Raw genomic sequence first — 24,587 nt, 5'->3', positions numbered from 1 at the left:
TTCTGGAAGAATGAGCTCCATATTTGTCTTTGAACATACTTTAAGAGAGCAGCACATCACTGCTCATTGCTTGAATTTCCTTTGATGGTGATAAGAAGGGATGATCAAGATCAGGGATGGGGTTCATTAGCCTAGGGGGTGGTTCACAGGTTTCTTTCCTATCTCTAAACTGTCTGCAGGCAAAATTGGTCAGACAGACCAAAGGTGGGAATGGAAACGGAGCCACTGGGTCTTATAAGCCATATGCCACTACAGCTGATGTGGGCTGTGACTACTTTAGGGAGGCAGGGCAAAACTGCGGTGCTCGTGGCTGGCTGCTGAGCTCCAGCATCCAGTCCTCATGTTGTGTTGGTAGAAATATAGACCTAAATATGTGTTCTAAGTGAGTGCTTTCCAGGTGAATACCTCCCAGCTGCCTGAACACATTCTTCCCTGCAGGTTGGCCTTGAACAAAGTCCCCTACTCTTGCTATTTAGCCCTGTGCTATAAAAGTAGTACTTCATTTTTTAAGAAGCTGTTGACCAGGAGTCTTTTTAGAGCCTGGGTTGTGGCCAGATAAGCTGAGTTTAAAGGTGTGGGCTTGAATGAATGATGTGCCATCATCCTGGGCAGGATACCTGTATTAGCAGAAAAGGTTTTACAAGTCAGTCCCTGTGTAGTCCTAGACTGAAGAGATGGAATCTCCCTGTAAAAGAAGCTTGAGTTTGCCACACTCTGTTGTTGGCCAGAGGAAATCCCCATTACACCACACTGAATTCAGAGGGAGGGGCTTGGTGGGTTTCAGTGAATTCTTAAAAGGAATAGGGCAGGGGAAAAGGGCCGGTATCCTACTACAGTCATTACCATTCACTTTGCCTAAGTGTAATGTAAAATGTAAGTTTCATTCAGCAACTTAAGTATTAACTTTAAATTAATATTGCATTTTGCTAGGAAAAAAATGTCTCTCCTAGCTTCCAAATGGGGGCAAAAAAACCCCACCCTTTTGTGCAGAAAAGAATTTCTAGGTATTTTATATTTCTAGTGTAAAATGGCAAAAAGGATCTGCTCTCCTGCTTTTTTTTTTTTTTTTTTTTTTTTTTTTTGTAACACTATAAATCCTTTTGTAATCATTTCAGTCCTGTTAACTGGGATGTGGAAAGTGACTCTAACTGCAATGGTATATGGGTAAGTAAATTAAGTAGCCTCTTATATTTCTTTCCTCATTGCTTCTTCTCTTTTTTTCCTGCCTTTTAAATTAGTCTGCAAACATTATTTTTTTAATTTATTCTGGTTTATGAACTGATTTGGAGTAGTCTTATTGGAGTACCTTTGATATTTCAAGCAGTAAAACTGTGTTTATTAAAAACCAAGGAAACATAAAGGAGGAAGTTATGAGCAAAGTTTGTTTATTGATGCTTATGATTATTTAAATTATAGATATAATTAATTTAAATGCACATACACTTATTAAGATTATGTAATGAAAGCATCATTATCATGATGCAGTGCTTCCTGCAGGCAAATATTCAAAAAGAACTGAGTGCTAAGCCTCTGTTTTGCACTGCCATTTTCCAGGCACTAGATAGATAGCATCATCTGCCCCTTCTCTCCTCCAACAGGGCGTGGATCCAAAAGATGGAATTCCCTATGAGGAGAAATTCTGCAAAGGTAAATCTTTACAGTCAATAAAAGAAACAATGTGTCTTTTGTATTAATTTCATAAATATTTCTATGTCCTCACTATAATTGCCAAGGCAGGGGAAAGACAAGGGGCTTTGCAGCTTCATGAGAATGGCAAAATGACAAAATAATTTATTTTCTTTTTTAATCTTGTGAACAGGCAAAGATGAAACATGAAAAGCACAGGCTGCTGCTAATTTCCTGCTAAAAGCCAGCTCAGTTATTAAGCTGAAATACATAGATAAGGGACAGCAGCAAAGAGAGATATCACCTCTGCATCTGCTGTTGTGACTGAGAGCAGCTTAATCTCCGTGTGTGTCCAGTTTGACCCTTTGCTGTAAATACCAGCAATGGTGCCAGCAGTGATGCTGACAATTTTCCAGAGAAGGCCTGAAAGAGATGAAGTGGTGCCATGGGCTGATTTCTCTGGCAGCCCTGTGAGTGTCTGGGTGTACATGTAAGCACAAATAACACCCCCACTGAACAGCCATGGCTACAGTTGCTGCTCACCTTGCTTTACCTTTAAATCAGCATTCTGAGGATGAACGATTGCCTGGCAAGGCTTTTCAACATTTTTAGGTGAAAAGCAATCTACAAATGCTAAGTAGAATTAATTATAAACCAGACAGATTGTTCCATCAGAAATACTCATGAGTAGTACATCCACCACCCAGTTCTCTTATAAGGAGCTTTGATCAATTTCCTGAGTAATCCGATTTCCCATAATGTTTAAATACTGTTTTTATACATATTCCATGCATAGTAAAAATAAATGCTGGCTGCAGAGCAGAGCCTCTGCTTAAATAACCTCCGTCCTTTAATGCAACCAGGACTTTTTCTGATTAGCAAGACCTCTCCTGTTTTCCATCCTCAGTCCCCAGCTGTTTCTCTGGGTTTGTTGGCACGTGCCTATTAGTCAGGTTTTGCTGCAGAGAGAGTTAAAATCCCATCGCAAGGTCTGAATGTTTCAGCTGCATGCTGAAAAAGGGTGGTGTAACCAGCCACCCCATGACTCCAGCAGCTTCCATTGCTGTTGCTCTTTAAGCATCGCTGGGATGCAATCATTTGCATCAAAGTTTGCTCGTTGTGACTAATAAGATGCTTTCATTAGGTGCAGACTCCCAAGGGGTTGTGCTGTTGGGAGACTCGGCCGGTGCTCACTTCCACATCCCTCCCGAATGGATGACCGTGAGTCAGATGTCAGTGGTGAGGAATCATGTTCTGGTTGCCAAAAACACTCTGCCATGGGTTGCTGTTTGCTTTCTCCCCAGTTGCCAAAGCATAACAAGAGCAAGGTGCCTCATTGCACTGGGATTTATAGTCTCCTATTTGTCAGTGCCCTCCCGCAGCTGCTCTTCTGAAGATAAAAAAGCATGGCCCTTGTGTCACCACTCCTCCAACATCTGTGCAATTGAGTCAGGGAAGAGTTTGGCTTCGGTGGCCCAGTGCTGTGCCAGAGACACAAACCAGGACATCTGGCCTTCCAGGCACATGCCTGCAGCTCAAGGAGAGCTGTGCTGTGGGTGGGATCAGCCCTGCCATGAGCAGGCGTGTTGGTACGGCTCCTTGCTGTGCAAGTGTTGCAGGAGCAACCCTGCTGCCAGTCTGGAAACTTCTGGTTTAGGCATCTGGCTTTGAAATTATGTGTCCTGGATTATTTTACTTTATCTCTGGCATATGGGAAGCAGGTGTAGTCATCCCAGTGTTCAGGCTCATTGCACAAATGCATCTGCAGGGCAGCATCCAAGGACCTATAATGGACTTGTGCAAAAGGGAGGAGTTTTGGTAGTGACTGTAAAATATCACTGCCACACTGATATCTACCTTTGGACAATATCCCAGCATTTCTCATTTTCAATCTACAACAAAATGTGCCTGACTCTGAATTGAACTGAGTCTCAGCTGCTGCAGTTCAATGGAATGGAATGAAATAACTGAGAAGAAAAGATAATTCCAGCAAACTGCAGTTTGGAGATAAATGCACAGGTACACTCATGTTCCTTGCTCTTGTTTCCTGTCCTGATCTGGTATCAGTCCCTAGCCAGGAGGTACTGTCTGTTGTCCTGCTCTGCACACAAGGGTCTGTTTCACAGGGGAGATCAGGGAGATCATTGCTGCCCACTTCCCCTGATGAAAACTTGCTACTCTCCCACTGTGGAAGAGGATATGGACAGTTTCTAGGGAACAGTCCTGATTCCAAAATGTCAGTAGTTACAGGGCTGTTGGAGGTCTGAGAATTTCATTTATTTTCCCACTTTGGGTCCCAGAGCTGAGCTGATTTAAATGTTGCAGCTTAGTGGTTGTTTTTCTTTGTTAAAGGTTTATGAGCAACAATTAAACAAATGACACTGATGACAGAGCTCATGATAAGCATAATAAATTAGCACTAATGATAGCTGAGATTATCTTGTCTAATATAGATGGTAATAATACTGATGGTGGTGATGATTGTGGCAGCAACACTGATATATTGCCATGTAGGCAGGAATAGTTTTAGACTGTGTCAGCATTTTATTATCACTATGATGAAGGCTTAGAAAGAGTTCCTCTTGCTTGAAGCTTGCTCGATCCATTAGTTGGATGGATCAAGGGTTTGCAGTGCCATGCAGAAGCAGAAGCTTCAAGGTCTGGACTGGAGTACAGATTATAAATGTGTTTTGATGGCACATTTTTTTGTTTGATGAGTGTAGAGCAACTTGCATAGGAAGGGAACTGGTTCTGTCTGTGCACCAGTTCTGATCTGGGGAAGATCAAGGACTGGTTGGAGAGGGAGAAGTGAGTTTCTTCGCTTTGCAGAAAGGCTGACTGCAGGTTGGAGCTGGTGCCCTGCATGGGGACAAGGAGAGCAAAGAGATGTGTTCACTCTCTGGCCTTTTGTAGTCACAGCACTTACAGTATATAAAATAAAAGGAATTAAGAAACAACTGGAATTGCAGAAGCTAAATACAGTAAGTATAAAAAAAGTAAAGTAAGTAAGTAAAAAAAAAAAGAATCCTGGACTTCCTGGATAGACCCAGACCCATCACAAGCCAGTACTAGGAGAGAGACACCTTTCATGCATCAGTACAAAGCAGCAGGGCTGGGGTCTCTTCTGAGCCCTGTAAGAAAGACCAGCATTAAGGTAGTGCTTAAAATACCACTTGTTGCAGCTAGCAGAAGAAGGTAAAAGAGGATAAGATAGGTCCCTCCAGACACTGGTAATTCTGAGTCTGGGTAGCACTGTGCACATTCCATCCTTGGGGAGGTTCTACAGCTCTGTGGACTTTGTATTTTTTGTAGCAATTTTCTTGGAAGAAAACAACTTCATAATTTTTACTTTCAGACAACAAGGATGGTCATTTGAGAGCTTTTTGCTGCACTTGTAGGTAAAGGTAAGGTAAAGGCCACCAGGCAGGTGACAATTGCTGGTACTGAGAGGGAGCTGCCCACAGGCTCCTGTGGCAGTGTGTGTGGGGATTCCTCTCCCAGCAGAGGAGGTCAGGCAATGGGGCAGCATCCCACATCTAGAAAACAAAACCAGGTGGAGGGATGCAGACGAGGCAGCTCTGGCTGTGAAGCTTTGCAAGGAGAATTGTGTGTCAGGAAAGTGTAGACAGCCCAGCCCTGGGATTTGGCAGCAGTGTCACCTCTCTGACTGCAAGGTGATGACCAGGGCTCAGACCTTGGCCATTGCAGCTGCACTGGCTCTATGCATTTGGCTCCTTCCATGCATCTGGACCTTTCACTGGGTGATTCTATGTGACAGCCTCAGTGCAAGTTCTTCTACCTGACCAAGCTCCTAAAGGCTGGACCATGCTTGCTTACCTTCTGAAGACCAGATTCCTTTTGCCTACACTTGGGTCATTCCATACTAAATGTATATAAAATTATAGCATTCTGGTCTGGTTGGTAGTATTTTAGGATGTGTTAATAATGTAGAGGAACATGGAAAAGTCAATTATAGTTACCCAGGACGGACCAGAGCTGGGCTAATTACCATGCAGGACATGCAGCCCTCCTGCAGCCAGCTGATCTCCACGGTAGTGCACCTCACAGCTGTCCAGGTGTCTGCTACGTGAGATTCATAAAACAGGAAAGAACAGGGTCATTTATAGGATTATTTGCAAGCTTTCCTACTCATATGGCCAAAATACAGTAATAAAATATCAACGCAGAGATACGGAGAGTTTAGCCCTTTGAAAACCCAGTGCCTGTGCCTCAACTCTAGCAAACGCAAAGTTATTTCATTTGCACCTCACCTGAAGTAAGAAAGCAGTGGCCTGAGTATAACAGTGGCAGCAAAAAGATTTCTGAGCTAATTCAGACTTTGTCACTGCCTCTTCCACGTGCTTGTCCTCTGTGGCTTGCTTTCCCTGTGTAGATTGGCAGTAACAGCAATTCAGCTGCCTCGGGGTTGTGAAGGTGAAATACTGCTGTCTCTTGATGCTTGACATTAAATATTACTGTCAAGTATCCTTCATTTGTAGTTTTAATTAACAAATTAACTGGCTTCAATCCCTTAAAGGGCAAGGCCTTTCTTAAAGAGAATTTCTAAGCAGATGTAGGGACGGTTTTGTGACCAGAGAGAGAGTGAGGAGAGTCTGTGCCTTGATCTTACAGGGAACATCCTTAATTTGGGAACACGGCAAGAATTTGAAGTTAGGGCTCTGAGGGGAGGATAACACATTAGCCTCCTGTACCTGCTGTTGCCACATGCTACCAAACTCAAGACAATTCACTTTGATTCTCTCAAAATTTCTTTGATAACACACATAGAAAAATTAGTTTAACAGTTTCCTCTGCAGTCAATACTAGACTCAGTTTAAAGCTTTCATTACCATTTCAATGGAATCTCCCTCAACATGGAGATCCAAATAGAACTTTTCCCCTCCCCCAAAGATTTTATCATGTGTAGACAGAAAAGTTTGTATGCCTTTTAATTCATATTTATTAAATGTAATGTTTCTTACTTTAATGTTTTTCTATATTTTCACATAACAATGTCATATAATTTGTATATTTCATGTATTTCCTATATTTACCCTTATATGTGTTCACATATACAAGCCTTTACACTTGGTAGCAATTTGGTGGGCCCTTCTGTTTATCAGCATCACATCAGTGGCAGCTGTTAATTCCTGTTTTCAAGCTAGTTCCATGCAGACATAATTTTTCAGGAGAGATGCTGAGAATTCAGTCAAGAGGCTCTGCAGAATGGTTCCTTTCCGTGGTTGTGCTCCACATATTCTGCCAGGAGGAGGAATGATGAGTGAGGGAAGAAGGATAATTTTGATTGAAAAATTTCCTCACTGGAGCAGGCTCAGGATGTCATTTGGGTAACCAGATGATCAGCACAAAGGTGTTCACCGGGGAACGTGGGCTGAACACCTTAGAAATTCAAATCCCTGCTCCAATGGCTCAAAGACTGTTGTTGGGAAAATGCTATAGACTGGATTTTGGATCTCCTGGTCTAATTGGGAACTTACTCCCTCTTAGTATTGGCCTTTCACAATGTAATACTCTCCATTGTAATCCAGTGCAGGGGTACCTGCCCCTGTCATAAATCCCATGTCCAGGTACATCAAATTACATCATTCAATTGCCCCATATCAAGTTCTCCAGTGCCTTCCTGGCCTTCCTGCTTTCTTAAACCTGAGCTATAGCTCAGGCATGTTATTTCTGCAGTTCAAAACCAAAAAAACTAAACCAAACAAACAACAAAACCAAACCAAACCAAAACACCCCACCCTATGCAGCCCTAGGGGAAGCCACAGGTACTTTGATTTTGAAGTTTTTGACCAGCCTGGTAGTGCTGAGTCCTGAAGTCTACAGGGATCTAGTTGAGGTGCAGGAACACAGAGAAAATGTTGCTGGGACCATCACAAGACACCTGCCTACATGTTCCTGAAGATGCAGCTGAGTACATGGCTCTGACCTTAAGCTGCCTTCACTCCAATAAATCCCCAAACACCCGGTATAAAATTACAGGAAGAGAATTATAAAGCTGTAAGAATGGGACTAGTCAACTTTATTTTGTCTTCCTTCTTGTCAATAGGTTTTGGGGTGAGTTGTTTTTTAGGTTTTTTTAGTTAGTATTTTATTTAAAAGGTTCAGCAAGAATTGAGATGAATGTTCACTCCTCTGACCTGAAAATTCAGACACTACAAATGAAATGTAATGCAGTAGACATTTTATGAGATTTAGCAAAGCAGAAGAAATACTGGTTTGTTTTTTGGTTTTTTGGGGTTTTTTTTGTGGTGGATGGTTTCTGTGGAAAGCTAATATTGAAAACACTGGTGTGTCTAGCGATGGATATTGTGCTCCTGCTGCTCTGTCCATCTGCTTACAATTTACTTCCAAATAGCTACTAAATGCAGCATTTTTCTATTACATGTCTGGGATAAAAGCTTACTTTTAAATCTCATTTTAGGGACAATTTTATCCGGAGATAAAAGCACTGTATTTATAAATGTGCTGAAAATTATACCCTTTCTAGGAAGATGCCTTTTAAAACTCTGATATCTATTTCATGCTGAATAAAGAGAAGAATAACTATAATCCAGTAAATATCTATTTACCCACAAATTCAAGGAGTTCCTGGGTTTCATAAAAGTAACTAGTTTATTCCCTATTAAAATAATTCAGCATTTCTTTAACTGTGTGTTCATGACACCCCACTGACTTATTTTTTGCACCACCATGAACCTATGATTCTATGAAAATCTTATTAAAAACATTCTCCAGCTTCCCTGTAAATCCAGGGCAAGTTTTGCAGGCAGGTTTCTCCCAGCTAGTATTATGATGACTAAGATGCTGTATTTTGGTGGAAATAAGGTAATAATTTTGGTAATTTCAAACCTATGTCCCATGCAGCTTTAAAGAGTAGAAATGCCATACATGCTTTTTAAAAAGATGAGGCTGTACTTTCCTCAAGAGCTATAAGGCTTGCTTATTTACTCAGAATAAGTAAATGGGTCTGTGGTACTTCATGCTAGCACAAGGATTTAAGCATCATTAAAGTAAATGCAAAAACAAATATTCATTTCTCATTCAAATTGAGGGATAGTTTAACTCCGGATTTCTGCAACTGCTATTTCTAAAGGCTCATATGAGCACTAGGGCCCAATCCCTTTTTGTGTCCTGATTTTGAAAATTTCCTGCCATAGCAGCCCAGAACCTTCTCCCACTTAAACTAACTTTGCTCAATGCATCCTGGTCTCTGTCCATTTAGCATCAGCTAAACTGGGCTTTGGCTGCCCAGTGTAAAAGAAGTGGGAGGGTTTGGGGAAACATATTTCAAGGTAGGACACATCTACAAGGTGAGGCCATTCCTTTGAAATGAGCCCAGCCAGAGCATTCGAGGCTAAAACACAGCATTTGAAGCTAGGCTGGAATAACTTTCTAATCATCCTCTGCTAAAATCTGGCACGTAGGCTGAAGCATGGTTTCTCAGCCAGAATAGTCTAGAGAATGGTATTTAAACAAGGCTGTGTTTGGTTTTAAGCTAAAAGTCAACATAGAACTGCCTCTAGAGTGGGACACATTTGCATCTGAGACTAAGTGACATGCAGTCTGTTAGACTGTGCTTTCCAAACTACATCCTCACAGAGTTCAAGGTCTAGCATTCTTCTGAAATTTCCATTAACTACTCATCTTCACCCTTTGGCCCTGACACATCTTCAAAGTCTGTCTCTAAGTGCTTCGCTGGAACAGTGTAAATGCTAAACATACATATAGGTTTGAAATGCAACTATAATTCTAGGCTCACAAAGTTCTTTTCTGAACCAATTTGCAGCTCAGTTATGTTTTGGCTAATTCATATTTTAGCAAAGGCTGCAGGGGAAAAAAAATAAAACAGCTAAAAATTACTGGAACTTGTCTACTGAAAATATTATTTTGGAGTGCTAACAGGAAATAATGTGAGAACTGGTCATAGAAGGATTTGTTTTAAAGATATTCCATCAATTTTAGGCTGTCTTTATACTTATATTTGTTTTGACTTGTAACATATTACATTAATAATTTGTTCTGTTCTAAGAGATTGTTTCAATATTTCTGTCACCTTTATGCAAAGCTACAAAGAGACAAATCTTGCAAATGGCCCCTCCATTCCTGCTCATAGCTGCTCCCATGGATGAAGTGCTTGTTTGCACACAAAACTATCAGATTTGAAGAAGGAAAAGTTGGAAGTTTGCTCTGGTCTTAAGATCAAATAAAAAAGGGATTTATATCCAGATACATGCAAAGACACACACACAGGTTGGATATAGATGATACCTAGATGTGGATATAGATATAGATGATAAATATAGATGGTAGATCATATAGATGATAGGTGATATAGAAATAGAGACAGATACAGATTTAGATTTAGATACAGATATAGATGATATAGATGATATAGATATAGATATAGATAGATATAAATGATATAGATATAGATAGATATAAATGATATAGATATAGACATATAGATATAGATATAGATATAGATATAGATATAGATATAGATATAGATATAGATATAGATATAGATATAGATATAGATATAGATATAGATAGATATAGATAGATATAGATATAACCAACTAAAGGATAATTAAACCAGACCCATTTTTACCTTTGTAACTAATGCAGATCTGCTGTAAGTAGGTCAAATATGCTGTTATGTGCTTTAAGCTGGCATCTGCTGTGCATTAGGCTGCTCAGAGCTTGGCTTCAGGTTTCCTTTCCTCCCCCTTCCCCCACTCCTAGCCCCCCTTTTCTCTCCTTCCCTTTCCCTGCATCTCCTCCCATCCTCTTACAGACAAAACCTGTAGTAGTATACTCAAGCATAGCTCCCATTCACCTAAAGAATAATTTTGTGGGAGTGAGGACTTGATGAGGGACTATGAAAATGAGCTCTTCTGTGGCTCCTGAGTTACCTCTGACCCTCCTGGAGGGAGGAGGGAGCTATTAAATCGCATGAATTAAACCAGTGCATAAATTCTCCAGTTTTATGTTTTGACCTTCTTTTGGTTATTACCTTTTTCATCAACAGTTTTTCAGTATGAGCACACTGGATTTATGCATTTGTCTTGGAGAGCGTACACCAGACCAGGAGAAGATGAAAATTTACTCCATTCTGTCATCCTTCTAAGATGGTGCAATTTCTTGAGGCCATTTTTCTCACCTTTCATGATTTTTGACACATTCGTAAATCAAAGTAGAAATGAACAGCCCCCTGTGTTTTAAATGTGGAACATTGGTTGCACTGGCATAGGGACTTTCACAGAGATAGTCACTTAAAAGCCTTAGGGACTTATACCAGGAAAAGCAGGAAAGGGTAAAGGTTGCATCTGTTTCCACAGGAAGGCTATGGCAGAGCATGGTCCCTCCCATGCTTAGGGGCCTTTGTGGCTCTGTTGTTTCAGTGATGACCTCGAAATTTGCAATGAAGACCAGGCAGAGGTTTTCAGGGAGTCAGCTGCTCCCACAGTTCATGCTGATTGAGAGGACAAGGGAGCTTTTTGAATTCTGTGAATCTGTGAATTTTGTTATTATCCCTCTAGCACACTACCATGTATGCTGGAGATATCAGGATGTCACCTCTCCCAGTGCCCAAGGACACCGACCCTTGGAGCAGGAGAGGTGCTGCAGCAAACAGCTACTGCCTTGGTGGCCTGCACCTGCAGCTCAGGCTCCACTTCAGGAGTAATTTTGGGCTCTTCCACAATGATAGAGTGTCAGGATATGAAGCTTGGAGATCTTTTCTGCTTTTCCTTCTTCAGTCTCTTGATATGCTCATCTTATGAGAGTCAGCTTTTTAAGTGTCTGTGTAAATAATTACCACTACAGCTATTGTTATAATTGCTGCTGCCTGCCTAAAGCTTCCGCTAAGAACTACCTGAGTTTGCTGAAAGGATTTTTTTGTCTGTGAGGGTGAAACTGTGTTGATTTAAAAATTTTTCTTGCAGAAATCATTTGCTAATCTCCCAATGGCTTTCACTGATGAGCTTGACTGGCCCCAGTTCTCTGAGATCACTGGATTTCTGAACTCCACCATTGGGTAAGCCAAGAGGCTGGGTAGCTGAGTGTCAAGGTACCTCAAAGCACAGCTAGAAGAAACAGTGATTGAACAGAAAGATTAAAAATCTAGTCAGCTTTGCTTCTGATCTTTCTAAAATCAAGTTTGACACTGGATCTAGGGATCTTTAAAAATCTTTTAAACATATGGACAATGCAAAATACTCTCTCCCAGACTTCCTGAAATTCAGGGTAGATCAAATTGTAATTTAGAAGGGATCAAAAGTGAAGAAATAAAAATCTAACTTGCTTCTTTAATCAAAATTCTGGGGCAGGGAGAAGGGGAGCATTGCTGAAACTAAGAAAAATCTGCATTTGTTTTTCTCTTTCTCTCTTCCTTCTGTTTCCTTTTTGCTGCTGAAATAGCAGAATTAATAGTGACCCCCAGGCTATTTAATGTTTTTCCCTTTTTAGGCATAATGTTTCCTTTTTTTCGCACATGTAGATGGAAGTAGCAGAAGAATTAGGAAGTGCTGTAACCTAATTTGCTGTGTTATACTGGCTCATGTGGATGAGGAAGGATGCAGGGATAGATGAAAAAAAAGAAGTCTCTTCCAGAAGGGAAGGAAAATAGAGTCCAAAGACAAAGAAAACCCTTTGAAATGCCTGCATATTTAATTGTGAAGTAAAAATTAATTAAAATAGTTTTGTTAATCATCTTCCTGGCCAGCAGTAAGAGACCTTTTCTTCTACTGGAACTGAAGGATGCAGTCATCAACAGTGCCTGGCCTCTCCCAAGTTTCAGATAATTTTTAATTTTATATATCTAAAATAAGTCATGAATACAGTGAAACCAAGCATGAGTCAAGCCTAGAGAGGCTCTCTACCAACAGAAGTAAAAAGTTGGCAGGATACATATTTTTGCCATGAAAAATACTTGTATCACCATATGCTTGTAACTTTTTGCTCCCTTTCTTCTCCCTATGCCAAAAACCAGGTTCCCAGCCCCAGCTACATTCACACAGTGCATGCTTGAACTGACAGGGAGACAAAAGAGATCTATGCAGCCTTCTCTGAAAGTGTCAGCAGCAAAGCTGACATCTAAAAATCTACTGTGGTGTCCAGTTACTCCATACACAGTATTTATCTAGGCTGCAAGGGATCTGAGGTTCGTGAGTGACCAAAGCTTAGTACTGACCTTGAAACTGCTAGTGATAGGCCTTGGTTCAGGCCTTAATCTCTATCTTAATGTCTACCACATCTGGAGAGACAGAGGGAGGGGAAAAAAAAAAAAAAAAAAAAAAGGACTGATGGGAGATTCATGGCATTTTTGAGAGAAATGACTCAGTGTGGTGAAGAAGAGTAGGCAATGTGCAGGGTTGGAGTAAGGTTGCCACTTACTCCAAACCTGCAGAAATAGAGGTGACACAAACAGATGTCATCCATGCCCATCCTGCCCATCTGCTGATGGATGAACATTGTCACCAACATCTAACTAGTATCTTCTAACCAAGAAGGTCTGTTTGCTTCTCCTTGCCCATTCTTCTGCTATTCTGAGAAGCAAAAAGCTTGCAAGTTCCTTGTGTAGCCCGTTGCATGGTGTCTGATTGGTTATGTGTTTCTATGTAGTTACTTTTTATTGATGGTTTCAAAATGTACTCTTGGCTTCTGTTTCTCTGCATTGGTCTAAGTTTTTTGCTCTTAAGCCATTGCATCGAAGTTATCTGATTCTTTTGGTGTCTTAAGTTCAAACACAAAATCAGCAGCCCCAGAAGAGATGACCAGGTACTCATGGCTGGGAGCATGGTCTTCTCATCAGCTTTGCTTTGGGCTGTTAGCCTTTCATTTGCCTTTTCTTTTTTCTCAGCTGTGCAAAGCAAAGGAGAAAACTGATCACAATCAAGCAAAACCTGTTTTCAAATCAATCTGTCCAAGATTTATGGCACTGGGAAATGAATGCCATGCCAATATTTCTTCTCTCTTATTTACTGTTTCATAACAACCAATTGAAAAGTCAATTAGTGAGCAATCAACAGGATTGTTTTGGTAAATGATGTATAACAAAGAGGGTTTTAATCACCTTATCTGACAGACCAGAATAAAAGCATTCTGGATGGAACAATTTCAAAGAAATTCTCCCTTAATTTACAGTTTCTGAAAGAATATCTTGCCCTGCATTTTAGGTCACCCTGTTTGTTATTAGAAGGTTTTATAACCACAAAAAAAAGAGAGATGGTGAAATACAAGTGTGTACATAGCCAGGGCACAGAGTTGTTCAGTGACAAGAACATACTTCATTGTTAATATCAGCTGTGTTTCAATTAATATCACAAGAGTTTAGCAGCTTGCATTTTCTGAATTTATTCCAGAGGATGGACAGATTCTCTGTATCTACGTTTACGCAGGAGAAATCGCTGCAATCACAGAGACTTACAGAACATTTCTCAAAATGGTACGTTAATTTTTCAATTTATTTTTTAACCGTACTAGTCTGATACTTGATTCTGCATTAATGAACATATTTCAGGAGCAAGAAGAAGCCCCTTCCTAATTGCATGTGTTTCTTATGGAAAAGTAGAGAACAGAGTTTATTTAATTCAGTGTCTTTTTTTCTGGCTCTGAGTGAGGTGTGTGTGGTTGGTAATTTTTCTCCGTATCTTGACTAAAAATTTCCATTGGACTAAAAAACAGTGTACCCCCTGGAAATATAAGGGACAATTTTTTTGGCTGTGGCCAAAAGTGGAGATCTATAGGGATATTGCTGGCAGTGATGGAGCTACCAAGGTCTACCCCTCATCAGCTCCTCTGGAGGTTGTGGCATGGTCCTTGCTTGCTTAAACACCTCTGCTCTGTACTTCTGCCACGGATGCTAGGAGAGCCCTAAACTGCACCCCACAGAAGCACAGGGGCCTCACAATGCTGCCACACCAGCAGGCAGAGGGGAAACAAAACAGTGGCCAGTCTCAAAGCAAGGGTGTCCATGATGTCCTATGACATCCTTTGGAGCTGAAGAGCAGCCAATGTAATTTCTCTTGCAATATGGGGTGAAGTCAACAGTGCAAGCATCTTCACATGCCCTAGAAAAGATTTTAAAGGAGTAATCAAAGACGTACAAGTAAATTAAAATTAATTCATTCATTTTGTGAGGCTGTGTTGGCAAGTGTGCATGCAGCAGACCTAATCTACGTAGAATTACAGAAAATGCCCTGCATGGTACCTAGTGGGAAATGTTTATGTAGAGTAAAGAAGAGGAAGGTGGGTGCAAGAAATGAGGTGCACAGAGAACCAGCTAAGCAGGGGAGAGCAGGGGAGAGTGTTCCTCATGCACTTCTCCTGCAGCTTGTGTTACTGTACACTTGGAGTGTTGACTGTAGAGCAGACCAAGGTGTGTTCTTGATGTTATCTGTGTATGATGCAAAATCGCACAGTATTAACCATTCTGAAGTGGCCCACACCCTTATACAGGCACAATTTAGATGAGCTTGGGAATAGCAGTGACAGCAGTTGCAGCAAATAGAATTGTACAAGACATGGATGCCAGAACTTCTGACAAGATGCTTGTCTCAGAGCTGGTGGCTCATCAGCCAGAGGTGGGGAATAGAGAGAGGCATTGGAGTGAAAAGGGGAATTTCAAGGAACAGCTGGGAGTGTAGGATAGAGCTGCTAAGAGGCTGCAAGAAGCATCAAGGACATTGTTTTATTTAGAGATGGGGACACAGCCCTTCCTCATGTAAGCCACTGATGAGACCTCTGGAAGTGGTCCCCTTTGCCCAGAGAGGACTGAGTTTGGTGATACAGAGATACAGAGAAAGGCTTTGGGGAAGATTAGGACAATAGAGAGTCTTGAAGGGATTTGGCAACTGAGCAAAATAAAAATCAAAAGGGATTACAGTTCTGAGTCCTTTTGAGGCATAAACATAATAGAGTAGGAAGAATGGTTTAAACTGAAAGATAGTTCTGGTACAAGAACATGACTTTTCATTAATACTACTTCTGGAGGGGAGATTTTTTAAAAGAAGTCACTAGCAAGGAATGAAAACCTAGAATAGTCCTCAAAATGGAGGAGTGGTGGTAAAAAAGAAACCTAAGCTGTTTCAACAGAGATTCTGATAAAATTTGTCAAAGGGATTTTACAAGGAGATGACAGTAATCCCCCTTGGAAATTAAGGTTTCTGATGTTAGCTTTTGTGTGTTGGATTAGACGATGTCTCCAACAGCAGGTTTTAAAGCTATTTGATTATTCTCTGATTATCACATTTTGTTTCTATTGTATTTAATTAATATTCACATTTCAGAAAGCTGGCTGCAGAAACTTGGGAAAAATTATTCTCCTCAGATAGATGTTTTGGCTTTATGAGATGCTTTTCCTCTATGACAGATGAGTTATTTTGGCCACAAGTGAGGATCACTGCTGCCCCTAGTGCAGTCTAGAAACTTGTTAAATGCTTGGGATTTCCTGCCAGATGTAGGATCAAAAAGGGTCTTCCCCACAGCTCTGACAGACATAGACCTTACTGGGCAGAAAACGCTGTCCAGACAGGTAGTGTGACACAAGGATCACTTCCAGGCTTTGGTGGACATTTTTACCTAAAGAATTGTCTTCTGGTGCCAACATTTGTGCCACTGGCAATGCCTCCCATATGCCTTCCTCTAACCTGGGGCACACAGAGGCTATTTCTGAGTCTTTGGGTCTTCTGCACAAGTGTTTTTCAAAGTGTTTGGTATCATTAGTTAGGTGCTTCTCACTTTCCCATCTGGCTGTTGAAGGGCAATAGAGTTGGTGGCTTCCATTATTGCAGTATGCTTTCTGGTGAAAGAAAGAAAAAAAAGACCAAAGTAGATGGTGTCAATGTTTTTTCTCATTTATACCCAGTTCAGCTCAGTACCTGACTCTATTGCCTTCTTCTGCTCTCTGTACATTAAAGGGGGGTTTTACTTTATGCTCTTCATTTTTCTCACTTCTCTTATAGACTTAAAAAAAATAAATCTCTCACTGCATGCATCATTCCTTCTCTCCATGTATCTCCTTAACACTTGTGCTCCAGACACCTGCAGGATATAAAAGGAGTTGAGCTTCTGTCAAGGCAAAAGACTCATTGAGAAGGGACTTTAATAAGGGGAAAAATTACAAATGGCTGAAAAATCCCAATATATCTTCCCTCTGCATCTTCTCCTGATCATCACACTAACACCTCATTCTAAGAGTTTGCTTCTGTTGGCCCATTTACAATAATATTTTCCCCAAATGGGAGGATTTAAATGGGCACTCCCAGTGTCAGTAAAGCAAAACCTGACAACCTGACCTAGCCTCACTTGGGACAGCTTAGCTTTCCTCTGGAAATGATGCTTTGCAATTGTATATAAATGAACTCAGAGGAAGGGATGCTGCGGGTGTGGACCTGGTGAGAGAGGTGAAAGACAGAGCCCAGGGATGGCAAACCAAGGTGGGCACCAAGCTGTAGAGCAAAAAAGTCAAGAAATGCAGCTCAGGTGTTCGAAGGTTTATGAAATTTGAGATTGCTCACAAGCAGATGCAAACCTAATCCTACTCCGCAACCAAAACTATAAAACCCCACCAGTCTGAAAATGTTTGGAAAAAAACAGAGTAGAAGAAGAGATTGAGGAATAGCTGTCAGGACATCCAACAGTGTATGGGTAACGGTTCTTTTGTGTCTCTTTCTCTCCCTTGAATATTTTCATCACAGGTTGCATCCTGTGTCCAAAAAAACTTCTTTAACACTCAATTTATCCATGAAAACAGTTCTCTTCAAAAAAATCCCTTCATTTTCTTGGGTTTTTTAACTTGATTTGTAACTATGCCCATGCTTTACTTGGAGCTGCTTCTAATTACCTACACTTGTGGGGACAATTCATACCAAATAACAACTTCCTACTTATTTGTAAATACATTTTTAGTTTCTAGAGATCCAAGTAGTTTATTTGTGCTAGAGCTGCAGCCCCAGACTGGGGACCCATGCAGCAGAACGGTTTAGCAGAGGGGTATATTACACTCTAGATGAGAGAACAGAAATTATTAGACAGAAAAAAAAAGAAATAAAATCAACTGGTGGTATTTGTATTCCAAGCCACATTTTCTAAGGATTTTGTGAGGCTCTTATTCTGCTGAAAAGAGCTTCTCGACAGAAAGTCTGGATTTTTAATGGACCAGCAACTCTCAGGAGAGAAGCAGCAGATAGATATGTTCATTTTATCTTGGAAGAACTGGATTATTTAAAACATAAAGGTTTCCTTGATATATGCGGTTGGTCTCACTGTGAGCGGTAATAACAAAGACACCACTATTAAAATACAAAGCTTATTATTGCTGCCTTATGGGTTTATCTGTTAGATCTTTCCCCTGTACCAATCCAGCAGGGACTTAATGATGTTCTGTCCACAAGTTTTCCTCCAAGAGCTGCGGGAAGGACAGGGTTTTCTCCTCAAAGCAAGCTTCAGAGGCACAATGCAGAAAAGAGGAGAAGAGAGAGACGAGGGAAGAGCTGAGCGAAGAATAGAGGGAGTGTAATACAAGAGGACAAGGAGCAAAAAAAGAGGAGTGAAATACTTCAAAATAAAAGCAAGTGCAACCTGTAGGTCCTGCTTCTCTGAAGATTGTGTCTGGTACTTTGCTGTGGGATGAGGTTTTTTGCAGTCACAGTCATAGCCTAATCTTGAACAAAGCTCGAAGCCGTTTTTAGGCTCCTCATTTGCCATCACTTTTGCACTGTAGGTGATGGAGTTTGATTTGTGTGCTGTAGACACGTGGGATGTATATGCATAACTTTTAAAAACCCACACTAATAAGTTTTATGCAGAAAAGTTTTCCTAATTGGGAATGCTTTTCTCATTCAAGACATAAATGAAAGATGCTCACAGATGCTTAGGTGCAGCTAGCTCTTTTCCTGGAGGAGGAAAGATTTGCATCCAAGCATTTGGGCTAATTGCCCTTGAAATGCAGAGCCTGTCAGGAGTTGTGCAGCTGGCCTAATACTATTTTTTATAAGTCTGACACTCATGGGGAAAGCAATGCAGACATCCAAACATTGGTGCTCTTTAGGATGCTTTATGGTACCTTTCCCACCTCCAGCTGCCTCTCCAGAAGTGCACAATCTCTCAGGCATCCTGTATTGTATCTGCCAGCCCTGCTGCAGGTTTCATGGATACTCTAGGATGTCAAAAATGGCACTTTGTGACTATCTTTAGGACCTGAATCAGTCCCAGCGTGGTATAGCTGTGAGACGCTCACTCTCTCAGAAGAGTGAGAACAGTTCCCTTTGAAATTTATAGGGAAAGTTAAAAGTAGATCAACTGTTGACAAGTCAGGTTGGCTAGTATACGACGTTCAACAGATGGAAAGAAGCTGCCAGATCTGGATTAAAAGCTAGATCCAAACAACCTCGCACTTAAAACTAGTTTATTTTCTACAGTCTGAAGTGTGAGACTCAGGTAAGAGCAGTGAGACCCTAGATACAGCTTTGCTTCCTCATACAGCACCCAAAATGTTTACAGAGATGATTTCTTGTTCTATTTTTATTTTTAGTGCTTTTACATTCTTGGAAATATGCAGTGAGGGTGAGTTTTGCACTTCATTTTGTTTGTCACTATAATGATGTTGAACTATTTCTCTCATTCCCACTCCGTGCGATCAGGTGGTTCTTCAGGAAACCTCCTCTATTTAATAAAAAGGTGAGTGCTTAATGGGATTCAAATTCGGAGTGGGGTTACAAAAGAGCTGATATTATACTTTTTTGGAAGCAAAACGCAAAGCGTTGTAAGGAATGTAATAGCCACAAGTGTTTTAGCAAGTGGCTTCCCTTGGCCACTGTGTTCTGCAGTGCTGACAGTTTTTCTCTGGTAAAAATGTTCATCAGCAGAAGAAAAACTGTTTTAAGCTGTGGATGTCACTATCTCCAAGGCCTTGATCTTGGTCTTGCTTCTGTCTAGCACTGAACTTCAAATGATATCCAGATTTGATCTTGAGCCCAGTCCTACCCATAAACTTCGTTGTCAGCCAAACATAGTCTTCATCTCCCCTCTCTGATTAAAAGTTTCTTGTGTTGCTTTATGTCTTCCCTCTGAAATTAAACTATCTGGTTTTGTTTCTGAACAACACAAAATAACAGAAAAATCAGGGAAAAAGACAAGTTCACAAGGGGCAAAAGGGAGAAATTAAAAAAAAAAAGTCTATATTTAAGAAATCTTACTGAAATATAAAAGTATAGTGGGGGAAAAAATAATTTAAAAAATTCAAAAAACAAAACCAAAAACCAACCAACCAAAAAAACAACCAAAAATCTCTCTCCCAAACCTAGAAGTGTTGTCACCTGAGAACTGACCAAATCTAAACAGGCTACTTCCAAATGTGATCTGATACAAGCATGATATGTGATTCAGACACTGATGTATTTCCCCATTTATATAGCTGCATGTTTATCTTTCTAGCTTGGCCAGAAATCAGCTGTTGGATAATCCAGCCATAGTTATCTATGCTACGATTGGGAACGATGTCTGCAATGGGTAAGGAGTAAATTGAATTAACTATTAAAGCATCATAAATTTTACTTCTTTAGGGTAATGCTGGCTGCTTGGGCATTTATATCTCATTGCTTTACACTTCAGTGTGATGTAATTTTTACTTTGCTATTGATCTGTGCATCTTTCTTATTTTTCTGCTTAAAAAATCCTAGTTGTTGTCTTACCTGTGTTTGTCATAGCCATCTAGCAATCCTCATTTGGAGCTGGTCTTTTTTTATTTTCACAAACCAGTGATAAAATGGCATGTCTGAAGCAGAATATTTCTAGTTAAGCAGATCAAAAGAAGCATAGCAACAACAGGAGGGGGAAGAAAGAGTTTAAAAGCTTGTATATCCATTATACTCAGCGTGTCACCTCCTGTCAGGAGGCAGAGCATGACTGGTTTACCTTTTCTGAAGAACAACGTAGTCTCCTGTCAAGGTCTATTTTCACCCTTCCTGCTGCCTGCAGCCTTTGCTGTGCTCTCTTGGTGAAGTGTTTTGTTTTTCTGGCTTTACTCACGTCATAAGCTGAGCAGGCAGATGAACTGGAGCTTTCAAAACTAATAGTTCTAGTATTATCCATTAGCAATGCTTGCAGGGATGCCAAGAGGTCACTGGTTGGATGCTTGCCTTCCTCCTGGTACTAAGGCAGGAGACATTTTGCAACCAGGCCAGTACACAGCACATCCATGGCACATCCATTGCTTTTGCAGGCAGTCCAAGTGCTGTTGTTAGTGTAGTTTTATTTTCACCATCATGAATCTTCAGGTCTTCATTTAAGTGGAAGAAATAAATCTGGTATGCAGAGACTTTCAAAACACTCATTTTAATAAATGACAGACACTCAGCTAAGCCCCCTTCTGAAGCTTTTGAAAAGTCTTACCTGCAGGCTACATTATGAAGTTGGAGCTACTACTATGCTGTCACTTTGCCATTAAGTGATCCTGGTTATAGCAGGATCTAAAACAGTAAGTTCTTGGATTGAAACTTTCCACATTGAGTGTTGTGCTCTACACAGGGATGGCCAAGGGCTAGGAGAGGCTTTCCCTGAAAATACAGCTCCTGCAAGTCCTAAGCTGGGGCAGAAGTGGGACCACAAGGGCCACCTTTATGGGTTCTTCCCTGGCACCACCATCTGCCTGGATATGTGCGAGCAGCATTAGGAAATAAGCTCCCATGAGCAACCCTTGGCATCTCCTTCTGGTACTTCAGCCCTGTCTACTGCCCTGCACACATCTGCCAAATCTGCCTCAACATCACCATCCTGCTACTGGACCCTCAAAAGTTACACTACCTCCTTTTGACTGAGTGGGTAAAGCAGTCACACACTGCCTGCTATTGCTCACAAGACTGTCCTGGGCATCTCTTTATTGAGAAGCTCATGGAGGTATCATTACAACTGCCTCCATCCCCCATGCCCCAAATAGTGCCCTGGCTGAAGTCCATGGATACAGCTCATAGAGACTTCAGGGCTGTCTTCTCCCAGGCTGGGCCCTGGCTCCCAGGCTCTCTTGTGTCCATATTTCAATTCTGCTGTTTTGTTGGCTATTCTAAAGCAATTCTTTTTCCTTTGTTCTATTCCTCCTTCTGCTAACTTCCCTTTCTTCGAACACTGCTTTCTATCTTTGCCTGAAGTAAAAAGAAACTTTCTACAAATTTGAACCATTTTGGCCTTTCATCGCCCATTTTTATGTTCCAAAACAGTATTTATTACTTGTAACTCAGCTGTCTTTTTATCCCAGCATCCATTACTTGGCAAAAAAGATTTTGTCTGCTCAAATTCTCTCTACTGTCTGTTTTCTTCTAAATCATTTGCAGCATCAAAAGAGGCTATCAGGCTGCAGTGATCCCTGTGACTCCATCAAGGAAAGATGCTGCAGCTTCTGCAGCAGCATGCTGTTTCCATCGAGTGGGCTGTACAGCAGAGAGAGATTTTTTCAGTGTCCTGTCACTGTGTGTAGCTGCCCTGGCTCTGATGTACCCACAGAGGTTACAGAGGATGCAGAGTATCTGATGGTCTTGACTTCAGACCCAGGGCTTGACAAATGAAAACCTCTTCAAGGACAGCTTTAAACTGCAGTAATAGAGCCTTTGTGGCCTTATCCTGTATTTTACCTCCAAAAGACAGCAGTGTGCTGAGCACACTGGAGACACAGCTTCTGGTCAAAGTATTGTTAAAATGCCAGTATTTCATCCCATGCAAAGGGCAATGAATAATATGGATGTTTGTAGAGGAGAAAGATAATGAAATTGGCAGCCTGTGTTACATGTTCCCAGTAGTCTTCACACTGTGGTGTCCAAACAGGGGGGTTAGAAAAATAAAGACAGATGGCAATGGTGTCTCTCAATCCACTGAGGTGTAAATGTGGGACACAATGTGGGACACACAGACCTGGAACAAAAGAAAAAGAAAAAAAATATCAGACAAGAAAATAATGAGTACCGTTACTCTCAAATGCTGTACAGTTATTACATATAGTTGTTGCATTTGGACTAAGGCACAAGTTCTCTGGCCTCTCTTTCCTGGCTTTGCAGGTATGGCATCTGCAGGAAGAAAAAGGTGACAGCCACAAAGAGGGGTGAGCAGGCAGCCACCAGGAAGGGACCTTGTACAAAGTGCCACCAGCAAGAGCATAACACTCCCTTATTGTAAAGCTACCATTACCAAAGCACTGCTGCACCCCTCCAGACTTAGAAGTGGTATGTGAGTGTGCAACACCTCTAGCCCTCCTGTCTGGGCATATCAGCCTCCTGCAGCAAGCTGGAGCTGAGCCCCTGCCCTGTGGACCCAGCTCTCCGTGGAAGTGCATGTGGCGTGTTTGAGCTCGTGCTCAGGTGTATTAGGACACCCAGGAGCTGTGTGCACATCCAAGGATATTACTGAGTATTTATGTATTGTAGGAGGACAGGGTGTACTCCCTAATGCACCCACATCCAATGCAGCAAGAATCCCAACACTGCCATCCCTTTGCTGTGCTCTGACACAACGAGCCATGGCCACTTTTCTGGGGTCCCCGGAGGACAGGGGATATCACTGGCTGCTGCCTACCAGGGCAGCCATGTGAGGGGACCACAATGTCCCCCATGCTCACCCAAGCACCTTGAAGTCCTTATGACACAACCAAAAACGAACATGCCTAGAAGATGGCTTGCTTCTCACTCAGTTTCAATTTGATAGGCTGGCACAGAAAGGAAATGTGAAGAAATGTTGTGAAATATCTGCATTATTTCAGCAGAGAAAGCCGAGAGAAAGTGGAATCATGAATGTCATATTAATTTCAGCTCACGCTGACATGTTTACTTGTGGTAGAGTCCTTACATCAGAGCAGTATTTTGAAATCAAGCGCTGCAACACCTGCAGGCAAAATGAAGTAATTTGAGGGCAAAACCACAGGCTTACTTATCTCCAAAGTACCTTGCTTGGGTGGCTGTCACAAGGATAATCCTGAATCTTAACACTGTTTTTCAGATATCCCTAATCAGAAAGTCTCAAATGCTTCAGCAGCACATACTGCAGTCAGATAAATTTCTAGGCCCAGAGAACTCATCTGTTATTTTGTGTGCAAAACACAGAGCTCTGTAGAATCCCAAATCCTTGCTAGAGAACAAAGTCCACCCACATGGGGCTCAGTACACACACACACACACACACACCATCCCCTGAGTACAAACATTTCTAATGCCTTGAGACAGAACAACAATGATTTTGAAAGCTCTTGCTCCTACCATGTACACTGACAAGAAATTCTACCTAATTCCACTGCAAGCAGGATGGAGCAAGGATGGAGCCTCCTGGCTGCTCAGCTGATTACCTCCCTACAAGCCCACATGAAGGAAATGTGGGAACTGCTACAACAATGAGTATGGAAATTAGTGCAACCTTATGCACTACTTGGAAGGACATCCCCTGTCTTTCTTCTTGAGCAACAAGATCAGCTCCTCAGTGGGTGCTGAGGCTTTCTGTCTGAAAACCTTGGTCTAGCTGAGCTGTACCTCCAGGGCAGGACCAAAACTGCAACTAAAGGCTGCTTCCCAAGGTGTATGGTCTGTGCCATGCACAGCTACACACACTGATGTGCTCCAAACCCCAACTATGGTGCCCTTGCTGCTATTTTTGGTGTTCTTTTTAGAGTTTATGTTGCAAGCATGTCTCTACTGCCTTTCCCATTTCAAAAAAAGCAACTTACGGATTTATGTGCTCTGCTGCCTGTGCCCCTAGGGGACCCTGAAGCTACCTGTGTTTCATGGAAGCCTGACATGGTGTCTTTCTTTCCATCCCACTGACTCTTTGTTCATGGGACATCTCCAGACAACAGGAGGCTTTTCCCCAGAGCTGGCTCCCTCTGCCTCCCAGATGTTGCTGGAGCTGGGGTCTCCCCTGTGCCAGAGACCTGTGGACCCTCTCTTACCAGGATGAGACAGCTTCCT

At 41.5% G+C, this 24,587-nt stretch overlaps 1 protein-coding gene across 2 annotated transcripts in view; it reads left to right on the top strand.

Annotated features, from left to right (window-relative positions):
* The window catches only part of AOAH (acyloxyacyl hydrolase), a 74,505-nt gene that overhangs the window by 34,235 nt on the left and 15,683 nt on the right, over window positions 1-24,587 (top strand). For both annotated transcript variants that reach the window (XM_030445428.1, XM_030445429.1), the window contains exons 10-16: window positions 1,116-1,164; window positions 1,599-1,647; window positions 2,771-2,865; window positions 11,595-11,686; window positions 14,013-14,095; window positions 19,293-19,329; window positions 20,086-20,160. In XM_030445428.1, the coding sequence (XP_030301288.1) occupies window positions 1,116-1,164; window positions 1,599-1,647; window positions 2,771-2,865; window positions 11,595-11,686; window positions 14,013-14,095; window positions 19,293-19,329; window positions 20,086-20,160 (480 nt within the window). The remainder of the gene's footprint in view (window positions 1-1,115; window positions 1,165-1,598; window positions 1,648-2,770; window positions 2,866-11,594; window positions 11,687-14,012; window positions 14,096-19,292; window positions 19,330-20,085; window positions 20,161-24,587) is intronic.

This window comes from Calypte anna, chromosome 2 (genome assembly GCF_003957555.1).
Source record: "Calypte anna isolate BGI_N300 chromosome 2, bCalAnn1_v1.p, whole genome shotgun sequence".
Lineage (NCBI taxonomy): Eukaryota > Metazoa > Chordata > Aves > Apodiformes > Trochilidae > Calypte > Calypte anna.
This window is presented reverse-complemented; position numbering and strand designations above follow the sequence as displayed.